This window comes from Armigeres subalbatus, chromosome 1 (assembly GCF_024139115.2).
Source record: "Armigeres subalbatus isolate Guangzhou_Male chromosome 1, GZ_Asu_2, whole genome shotgun sequence".
In the NCBI taxonomy this organism is placed as follows: Eukaryota; Metazoa; Arthropoda; class Insecta; order Diptera; family Culicidae; genus Armigeres; species Armigeres subalbatus.
Window position 1 is genome coordinate 12,625,938 of NC_085139.1, and position 11,652 is coordinate 12,637,589.

The 11,652-nt window shown below is 42.0% G+C and overlaps 1 protein-coding gene across 1 annotated transcript; it reads right to left on the reverse strand.

Moving 5' to 3' along the window:
* Nucleotides 1–2,915: 2,915 nt before the first annotated feature.
* LOC134208103 (RNA-binding protein squid-like) lies at nucleotides 2,916–3,869 on the reverse strand. Its single transcript, XM_062684188.1, has one exon. It carries the CDS (start codon nucleotides 3,781–3,783, stop codon nucleotides 2,989–2,991), a length of 795 nt encoding a protein of 264 aa, XP_062540172.1. The 5' UTR covers nucleotides 3,784–3,869; the 3' UTR covers nucleotides 2,916–2,988.
* Between the last annotated feature and the right edge of the window lie 7,783 nt (nucleotides 3,870–11,652).

Sequence of the window (11,652 nt, forward strand, 5' to 3'; positions counted from 1 at the left end):
TCTATTTTTTAGCATAATTTTTAGCATTAATAAGATTGTCTTCAAATGAGCTTGAACTTAGAAAAGTTGAAGAAGATGCGAAACATCAAAAGATGATCCCAGATATTCCACACGGCAGCTAAATAAAATTTCCATTTAAAATTAGAAATTTTCCATAAACAATTAGGAAATTGCCAATAAAAAAATCAGGGTATGAGCAATAAATAATTATAAAATTTCCACAAATAACACAAAATTTCCATAAACTATTAAGAACAAAAATAAATAAGCACTTTTAAAAGCAAAAATAGCAATTATAAAAGAAGAATTTTCATAAAGAAATGAAAATGTTCCACGAAAAAAATATAAAATTTCTATAACCAAATCAATATTAGCAATAGACAATTACAAAATTTTCCACAAATAAATATTTTTTTTCCATAAAAAATTAAAAAAAAAATCACCAAATAATCTAGAAAGAGCAATAAAAAAAATCAGAAAATTTCCATAAAAAAATACAAGAAAGCAATAAAGCTGATAAAATTTTACATGAACTTTAAACGCTTTTAAACATCTATGGAAAAAAAGCACAGTTTGATTGCTTTTTATATTTCTTTATAGAAATTTTCTTTTTTTTTATTGCTCTTTATTGATCATTTTGTGGACAATTTTTATTTTGTTATGGAAAAAAAAAATTTATTTTGTGGAAATTTTTTTTATTTTTTTTTATTGTTAATTTTGATTTATTTATAGAAATTTTGTATTTTTTTTTTTCGTGGAACATTTTATTTTTTTATGGAAAATTATTCAATTATTGCATTTTTACTTTTCAAAGTGCTTATTTATTTTTGTTTTGTGGAAAATTTTTAATTGTTTATGGAAATTTTGTTTTATTTGTGGAAATTTTATATTTATTTATTGCTCATACCCTGATTTCTTTATTGGCAATTTTCTATTTTCTTATGGGAATTTTCTAATTGTTTAGGGGGAGTATTTATTTTAGTCATTCCACACTGCCGGGCAATCATATCGCAACCATAGCCTACTTTTTCCCTATCTACGCTGCACTGTGTCAACGATCTTTCTCCATTCAAATTGAGATCAAACTCCTACTACTTACCTTCACCGGGAGCAGCAACCCTACGGCTTACACGCTCGAAATGTCAAACGAAATAAATACCTACCTAACCAGCAATAAATAATACATAATGAAACATCAATGATGCCATAATAGCAATAAATACAGATTAAGTCGGTAGATATGCTGAAAAGTATGAATAAGAGCGCCTCTCCTTCCCTTTCCTTCGTCCCTGCCAGCTTAGTTACCTGCACCGTTGATCGCTGCAGACCCAGATTGCGGCGGATTCTTCGCTTCCTTCGACTCTTCCGCTGCCGGCCGGCCGGCCGGGCCGGGTCTTAGGAAGGAAGACAATAGACGAAAACAGACAGCTCCCTGGGCAACACACAATCATTTGACAATGGCAATAAATATTTTCCCTTGCTCGGCTGCCTCAATTTTCCTCCAAGTCGCGAAAACATTGATCATCGCCGTTGTCAACAGGTCGTCGTTGGTTTCGTAGCCGGTGGGTCGTCGGTCGGTCGGTGGGTTGCATGTGCGGAGCGCTGTTAGGTATGTCGCATAACGCCGTCACCTTAATCGCGCTCGCCCTCGCTCTCGTCGTCGCCTCGTTGTCTGTGTTCGCGATGAGCGAGCGTGGGAGGAGGCAAACAAGGTCGGTTCGGTTCCCGGCTGATCGCTCGTTCGCTCGCGTTGTGTTTATCAGACCGCGAAGGCTACGGCGCGGTTCAGAATTTAATGATGTATGAAGTCAAGACCCGGAGGTGAGATTTTCTCACGCCTTTAATTGATCGCACTCCGGTGGGGTAGAATCGGTTTTGGGAGCCGTTTGAGCGCGATGTGACCGCAACTTTCAATTTCGTCATGGCTGTTCGAAATTACATAAGGGAGCATCGGGAAAAGCCTGGCTCACCGAACTCCATTAAGGACAGAGCATTTCTTTGCTCAGACGTTCGTCTGCAAATTGCAAAGTTTGTTTCGATTTGGTTCATTTTCATTTGGTATGCTGGCAGGATGGCCTGCTATGATCGGTAGGAGCATTGGCAGGAGAGGTAAACAAAAGCAAGTCGTCCAAACATGCAAATCGCACCGAGAAGCGAGCGAATTGGAAATTAAAAAGTTCAAACGGTCAGAAGTCGGCCGCTAATGAACCTGAAGTAGACAACCATACGATAGACAGAAAGACAAAGAGAAGCAAATGCGAACATCTTTTCCAGTCTGCGCAGTCTAGTTCGCGTGAAGCTTTTTGTTTGTATTCGCCAACGACTAACGAGGCAGTATCAACTAATTTGCGTGCACTCCTCCTACCATAGCGTTCTACCTTACACAGAGTTATCTAAATTTATCCTTTTCTGAATTAATAGACAACAGTTTTGATTCAAAATCCGAACACTTGTTATCATATGCAGATTTTTCCAAAATGTTCTAAAATGGCTTTTTCCCAAAATATGGATAATTCTGGACATGTCATGTTGTAAAAATGACGAGATGTTCAGTTTGAAGTCATTAGAACTGTGTAATAACGAAAATTGAGGAAATTATCTAATTTGGTACGTTGAAGGTTTCACTTTTTTCAACGCAGTAGATGCTTCAAAATATGACTACCAAAACGATGTAGGATTGATGAAGAAAAGGGACTCGTTTTTAACATAAAATAGTACACATATTTTACCATGAAACACCTCTCATTCGACACTTTCAAAAACATTTCAAAATACTGGAGTCCAATCACAACTAGCACAGATCTTGTACGTGAGACCATCATTTCCACAACAAAATACATACTGGATGCCCCTTGTGTTCACCTACTCACTGTGATTATTTTAAGTCATCGGAAAAAAGGCAAAGTCAAAGAGTATTTCATTTCAAAATTGTATTATTATCTTACATACTAAGTACAATTTTTTCGAATAATTATTTCAAGAAACCATTCAGTATGGTCTCTGCTGATACTGCCAGTTTCCTCCGCCACCGCGCTGCATTCCACCTTGGTAGCCACCGCCACCATAACCAGAATTATCATAACTACCGTAGCCTCCATACCCACCTCCAAATCCTCCTCCAAAGCCGCCCTGGTTGTATCCGCCGCCGAATTCTTGTCCATTACCCCAACCTTGTCTGGAACCGCCAAAGTTGCCTCCATGACCTCCTCGCATCGGTCCACCCATATTATTCTGCTTGGATACCGCTCGTTTCACGTCCACTTCCTTACCTCCCAGCATCTGCTTGGGCGTTTTCAACAGCTCCCTCACCACTGCTTCCGAATCATACGTAATGAAGCAGAAACCCTTCCTCTGGTTTCTTGTCTTATCGAAGGGTATCTCCACTTCCACCACCGTTCCGAACTGGTCGAAGAACGATTTCACTTCCTCATCGCTGGTTTCCGGACTCAAGCCACCGACAAAAATCTTACCCTGCTTGGCTTTGGCCTTTTTCGCGTCAACTTTCTTACCATTAATGGTGTGGTCTTCCGACGCCAGAAGCTTATCGAGCGAATCGCCACTGACGAAAATGATGAACGCAAAGCCACGTGGACGGCCCGTCTGCGAGTCGGTCTTGATGTTGACACTTTCGATTTCGCCAAACTGCCCGAAGTAAGTGCGCAGATCTTCTTCGGTGGTTTCCATACTTAGGCCACCAACAAAAATTTTCCTGTCATCGTTGGGGGTAAAATTGCCGTTGGTGGGTCCATCCTCGTGGTTCACAATTTGACTTTGTTCTGCCATTTCTGTTCGAGACAATTCAAAAGATATAAAATATTAACGAATATGTACAGTACAACTGATTACACTTTGTGAACTCTGTCAATCTGGAGCTGATGAGGGGATTTTATTCGAGATTCGTAGGTACATTCTAGTATTGAGCTGGTACAATCATGCTTGAGGTCGGAGGTAAACCAACAAAACAAAGTTGAGAAAAAGTACCTGGTCACTTTGCGATGTATTCGAAGGGCTGCGAACAGTCCAAGGGTTGTTATTTAGTTTATTTTTATTTCACTCATTTGAATTAAATCTTGTTGCTTTCATATACATAATTTAATGTATATCACTGAAGTTCCAATGAACCTGACAAACTTTATACGACTTCAATTCAAAAGTAAACATTGGTCATGTGGTTTAATTTTTTAATTTTATTATTTTGATAGCAATATATGAAAAACAATGTGAAGTATATTCGACCAAATGTTTAGAATTTTCTATTTTTTTAATGGTTGAAAATTTATCGAAAAATGAAATACTTTTAAATCAAACCAATTATGATTCTTCGTAGCTACGTAGCTACAAGCAACATTCAGCTAATGTCAGCCATGCTCTATTTATAGCAAGGAGTGGAAAGTTGGTTAGAGTAAAGGGTTTTGATTTCAGTGGGTCTTGTACCATCCTGCCTATAATTGCAAATCAGAATAGTCTTTGTTGTAGGGTTACTGCTCCTGGACTTCATCTCATAGCTCCGATATTGGTCTCACGAAAAACAAAGCTATGAAAAGGTATTTGGTTTGTTTATTATTTTTGTGATTTTTTCAGCAGTGAGCACGCATGTTAGCAAAAAGAAGCGACGAACTTGGTGCCGTATTTCTTTGTTTCGCGATTAGATGAATATATGTTCAATGAGATGGAAAATGGAACAGTTCCCCTATTTCCTTTTCTTTTGGAGCAAATATACGATTGTGGGCAGTGTCATTGCTCAGCCCACACTACTTGGGTTACCTTCCTAGTTTTCTGGCTCTAGATTTTCGTTTACCCTAAAGACACTATAAACAAAGACAGGAAATGTTCCTATTGGAATTTCAAATTTAGTGTCATTCCCTAGGGTCATTCCCATAGGGGTAAAGAAGAGCGCCAGCTGTGATCGAGAGAATAAGCAGAATCATGGAAATTTCACACAGTGTGGAATAGGAAATGAAGAATATTTTTGCAATAAAACAAAAAAAAGATGTTCTTCAAAAAAAAATCTAACCCGTCAAGGGTTAGAATTATAAAAGCCCACAAAATAGACATGATATATTTTTATATATATTTTTTGAACTTTAATTCTCATTTCCTATATCATGCCTTGTCAAATTTCCTTGATTCTACTTTTTCACGAGATTTTTCCAAGTAGCAGCACTGAGGCCTTCATCATCGCCCCCATCGAACAAAACTCAAAGACCTGTCATTCAAAAATAAAATAAAACTGCGTGTCATTTTGTAAGGGCCCAACTTTAGCTAATAAACATGTTTTAATTATTATTTTGATACTATTCGACTGCTTCAGGGAAATAAACCGCAACAATCTTGGAATTTTGGCAGTGGATTGGCTATCTGATTTGCACCCGATACAAATTCAGTGTTCTTGTGTTATGAAAATCTTGATCCAGCCTTTCAAGCTGGCCATAATGGCTGCTATAAACAGTTTTGACAGTATCTGTTTCCGACGTTGAATCCATTTCTACGCGTGTTTGGACACCAAACGTCGTTTAGCAAAACATTCCACATAAATACATCAAAATGGTAAAGAAACAAAGCAATTCAGACAAGCAACAGATTGGATTATATTTAATGTATTTTCATATTTTTTAAACTTTTTAAACCTTTGCTGTGATGCGTTCAAACGTGTGGATATCCAAATTCGTGGCGTTCAAGACCTGAAAAATGCGAGCACCTGACTTTTGCCTCACTTACAGTAACAGCGGGAACTGGACGTCATGGCGCTGCACAGTGGGAATAAAGGGCCGATACCCACGTAGCGTCTTTTCAACGCTGCGTGCACACGGTGTTAAAAGGACGCATGTGTGCAGCGGGAAAAAGCGGTAACGCAGAGTCGCCGCACCGATACACACCTGCGATTTTTCAACGCCACGTGCACGCAGCATTGAAAAAACGCTACGTGGGCATCGACCCAAAAGGGCCCGTAACCGTACTTATTTAGATGCCGCTTTTCAAGAGGTCCGGGAAAGACCCATTCTTATGTAAACAAAATCAGAGGAATCTATTGGAGAAATTTTCACTGCAGACAAACCTCGGAAAGGGTATATTACTCAAGTGTTGGGAAGAATATTGGTGAAATGGATTGCATTGAATTTTGTAATTGAAAGAACTTAAAGTTAGCCTATATTGCCCGATTCTCCCCTAAACTCATAACTCAGTTAATAAAAGTTGCTGGAAAGTAATTTCCAATTACAAATCTATTCAAGATACCATTAGAATAACTCTGTCTGCATGTTGGAATTTCGGAATTCAAGATGGCCACTTCCGGTTTGTTAAAACGACCTATGCCATATGGGTACTGCCAGTATGCGCTCGATGAGCAGAAGCCGGAAAACTATATTTGGCGCCATTTTGGAATACAATATGGCGGCCTTTCAATTTGATAAAACGACCAGAAACCCTTTCAATACCAACGGCCGATAACCATTCAAAGAATTCCTCCGTGAGTTTCCCCAAAAATTTCTCTGGGAGTCCTCCCGAGTATTCCTCAAACAAATTCCAAAGGAATCCCTGCGGAAGTTTTTAAGGAATTCCTCCGGAAGCTCTTCAAAGGAATTCCTCTGGAACAGTACCCCTTCAAACTTTTGCATTAATTGAGGTACCCCCTATTTTTTGCAGTAAATGAAAATAAGCGTAGATAAGATATATGAAGAAGGACCGTAAAAACTAACAAGATATGTGGCGCTCCATGAAGCTGGCTGAGGTTTTCATTATTCAGTGAAAAATTCCAATTCAAAGCACATTTATGCATCAAGCTTCCTACAGGACTTTTTTGTCAATTGGAGCCTTTCGAATCTCTTGAAGGGAGGTTTCCGAGCATCTAAAAACGAGGCTTCAGAGCTTCTTGAAAGGCGGCTTTTTAGCCTGTCCAAGAGAAGCTTCCGAGCCTTTTTAAGAGAGGCTTCTACACCGCTCAAAGGACGGCTTTCGAGTCTTTGAATCCTATCAGTTCCAGAGCCTCTTGATATGAGGCTTCCGAGCATCTTGAAGGGTGGCTTCAGAGCCCATTGGAAGCGGCTTTCAAGCCACTTGGAAGTACGCTTCCAATGTTCTTAGAAGATCTATTTCGCACCTTTTGAAGGGAAACTTACGAGCCTCTTGAAGCGAGGCTTACGAGCTTCTTGAAAGGAGACTTTCGAACCTCTTGAAGGAGGTTTCCGAATCTCTTGAAAGGCGGCTTTCGAGCAATCTTAAAATGAAGTTTCCGAGTTTTTTTTTGAAAGTATGCTTCCAAGCCTTTTGAAAGAAGGATTTCGAGGCTCTTCAAGGGAGGCTTCTTGAAGGGAGGTTTCTGTGCCTCTTAAAGGGGATCCCAACCATCTTGATAGGAAGCTTCCGATCTTTTTGAAGATAGGCTACCGAGCATCTTAAAGGGAGGCTTCAGAGCCTCTTGAAAGCGGCTTTCGAGCCACTCAAAAGGAGGCTTCTGAGCATCTTGAAAGTACGCTTCCAAGCCTCTTGTAAGAAGAATTTCTCTACATCTCTTGGAAGGAAGCTTCCGTGCCTCTTGAAGAAATTCTTCCGAGACTCTCGAAAGAAGGCATCCGTGTCTCTCGAAGTGAGGCTTCCTAGCATCTCAAAGGAAAGCCTCTTAAGATGTGGTTTTCGAGTCATTTATAATGATACTTCTGAGCTTCTGAGGCTTTTAAAAGTATGCTTCCAAGCCTCTAGAATCCTCCGACCATCTTGAAAGGAGCCTACCAAGCCTCTTGAAAGTAGGCTACCGCACCTTAAAAAAGGCTTCCGAGCTACTTGAAATGAGGCTTCTGAGCCACACGAAAGAAGCCGAGCCACCTAAAGAGAAGCTTTCAAGCCTCTTGAAATAGGTATATATAATATATAAAATAACTCAAAAATGGGTGTTTTATTAGCTTTTTGTAGGGAGGCTTACGAGCTTCTTGGAGGAGGTTTTCGAATCTCTTGAAGGAGGCTTCGAGCTGCTTGGACGGAGGCTTCCGAAAAGCGTAGAAGGATGCTTACAATTCTCTTGCAACGAAGCAACTGAGCTTTTCGGAAAAATAGCCTTCATGCCTCTCACATGGAGGTTTCCGTACCTTCAGACTTAAGATTTTAGTTCAGAAGCATGTTGTTAACATATTATTCAATGATATGGATAATATCATCTTCCAAACTGTGACGTACATGTTCATGATAGAATTAGAGCCGAAAGTATGGAATTGATAGTTCCGTTAGAATACGGGAGGCATGAAGAATGTTTTTATAGAAGTTGATTTGAAAGCGAGCGGAGGGCAATATTTGTGATGTTATATATCTCACGATCTTCCTTCTGCCAAACCCCGTATGAAAGGGGAAGGAAGAATATCAGTATGGAAGATGATATATCTCCACTGCCAAAAGGAAGGTGGTTTGATTTGCTCATATGCCATCACGTGCGGAAGGGTTTTCCTATCGACAAGTACTGTCTCTAAATTTCTAATATGACATCAGCATCCAGCCGAATAGGATTCCGCACGCGATGGCATATGAACATCCTATTCGACTAGATGCTAATAGCATATTAGAAATTATGGCATGATTATGAATTCATTGGAACAACTTCCGAAGGAATTCCTTTGTAGAACTTCCCGAGAAATTCTTTTGAGGAACTTCCGGAGTAATTTCTTTGAGGAACTTCCGGAGGAATTCATTTGAAGAACTTCCGGACGAATTCTTTTGTAGAACTTCCGGAGGAATTCTTTCGAGGTGCTTCTGGAGGAATTCTTTTGCAGAGCTTCAGGAGGAACATTTTTGTGAAACTTCTTGAGCAATTCCTCTGAGGTACTTCCGGAGTAATTCCTTTGAGGAACTTACGGAGGAATTCATTTCAGGAACTTCCGGAGGAATTCTTTTAGTGAACTTCCGAATGAATTCTTTTGTAGATCTTCCAGAGAAGTTCCTTTAAAGAATCTCCAGAATAATTCCTTCCACAAGAATTCTTGAAGGAACTTCCAGAGGAATTCCTGGAGAAACTTCCGAAGAAATGGGAAAGGGTCATTTGGCCAAAAGCCATTTGGCTGAATGCCACTAGGCCGAAACCCATCTGGCCGAAAGTCATTCGGCCGAACGGGTCATTTGGCCGAAAGGGTCGTTGGTCGAAAGGGTCGTTTTGTTGAAAGGGTCATTTGGCCGAAAGGGTCATTTGGCCGAAAGGGTCATTAGGCCGAAAAGGTCATAAGACTGAAAGGGTGATTAGGCCGAGAAGGTCATTTGGCTGAAAGGTTCGTGTGGGCGAAAGGGTCATTCGACCGAATAGATCATTAGGCCAAATAGGTCATTTGGACGAATAGGTCATTTGAAAAGTTAGAAATTAGGAATGAAAAGAAAGACGTCTCACTTCTCACTCTTCATTTATCACTTCTCGCTGTAAAAAGTGAGGAGTGTGAAGTGAGTAGTGAGACGTCCCAATACTCACCTCGCGTTTCTCATTTTTTTACAGTGAGAATTGAGAAATGATGAATGAGAATTCCCGAGCAACACACAAGTCTCATAGAAGTTTATGTGACTTATATACAACCAAAACAAGTCACATATGAGTTGCTGTGACCAAATCGAACTGAATTGTGTTACTTTGGTTGAGACGTCTCTCTTCTTACTCCTGATTTCTAACTTTTTTTATAGTGAGATGAAGGCAAATCTGCATACAGACACATGAAATTATCGCTCAGGTAGTGGGGTTGGCGTGGAAGGCAGAAGGCCAGCCCGCCGGACCCACTAAACCCACCCAAGCAACAGAAGGTTACTTGAGTTAACCTCTCTACTAATACCCTGGTTCCCCCAGGAACTGCCTCCCAGCATTACTTCTGGGGGATAGGCAGTACTTAATGTACTCGCTCATTCACACTCACACAGGTACTCATCCCGTAAAAGTCTTACTTGGGTGCTCTCTCTCTAACACTCTTTCTGACGCACCATATGAGTCTTACTTGGATGCTCACCACTGACATACCATGTGAGTCTAACTTGAGTGCTCACCCTTTACGCACCATGTGAGACTAACTTGGATGCTCACCCTACCACCTGATTCACGCTCTAGCACACAAATCTGAGCCTTATTTGGGTGCTCACTCTAGCACACTCTGCCACTCCTCCTGACACACGCTCTGACACACCATGTAGAACTAACTTAGATTCTCACTTCTGACATGCCATGCGAGTCTGACTTGGGTGCTCGCCCTTAACATACCATGTGAGTCTGACTTGGGTGCTCACCTCTAACAAGCCACGCGAGTCTGACTTAGATGCTCACTCTACTCATCTCTGCCATGCCTCGAGGTGTCGATAGCGATAGGTACCAACAGTTCTACGCTACGACCCTCCTACCTCGGCATATGCAGTCCATACTAACACCTATGCGGTCACTCTTCTGCCATGCCTCGTGGTGGCTACTGCGGTTGCCACCCGCTGCAACACTCTTACCTCGACATGTGCAAACCCCTCATTCACTTCCCCGCGCTCAGCCTTCTTTGGCTCTAATTAACCAATCACAAGTTAGTCATGCTTGTCGACTGCTGCTCGGCGCGCCAGATTCTCTGCAAGCTGCAGGCAATCTGAGTGGTTGCAGTCGAAACTGCGTTCCACTTCTCTACCGCTTGGCTCATCCTCTGGATAAGGGTAACCGGGGTTGTGTCCCGACCGCAATTTCTAACATAGCTCTTCTTTCGACGTCGAAACGAGGACATACGAACAGTATGTGCTCTGCAGTTTCGTCAAAACCTGGGCAGTCAGGGCAGACGGGGCTCTCCGCGTGCCCAAACCTGTGGAGGTACTGCCGGAAGCAGCCATGGCCTGACAGGAATTGTGTCAGATGGAAGTGAACTTCCCCATGGGATCTCTCCACCCAGCTCGATATGTTAGGTATCAGCCGATGGGTCCACCTACCTTTAGAAGAGTTATCCCACTCACGCTGCCATCTGGCAACCGAAGTCACCCTGATGCGTTCGCGGGCTCCTCTGGTGCCACGTAGCTCGAAACACTCCTCGTCTTCCCGGATGACCAGCCCGACTGGCATCATGTTCGCAATCACGCAGGCTGTATCGTGCGGTAGGCATATCACTCTGAGACACATCAAGCGGTGCATGCACTCCAGCTCCCGCATGTAACTGGTTACCCACAGAGCTAGGAATAGATAGATACGGCAACGCCTGCCAGTAGCCTACTTCTACTGGCACACACCTTGGAACTGTTGGACTGTTGGACATCATCCTCGGTAATGCCGCAACAGCATTCGAAGCCCTTTTGCACGCGTAGTCGACATGGCTGGCAAAGGTCAGCTTGTCGTCTATTACGACCCCAAGGAGCTTCAAACTCCGCTTTCACCCACGTGAATCACTGCATGTTGAACCGACTTGCGGTTGTTGACGATAACCACCTCCGTCTTATGCTGATCGAGCTGCAGGCCTCTAGCGCTCATCCAATCCTCCCCTGTGCTGATCGCGTGTGCTGCGGTCAGTTCTACCTCGGAAATTGACTCCCCGTAGACCTCCAAGGTTACGTCATCTTCGAAACCGACGATCTTAACACTAGGAGGAAGCTTTAGCTTCAGAACCCCGTCATACATAAGGTTCCATAGTACCGGGCCCTGGGGGCAGCAGGGACAGCAGGGACAGCATGGACCATGTCCAAGGGCTT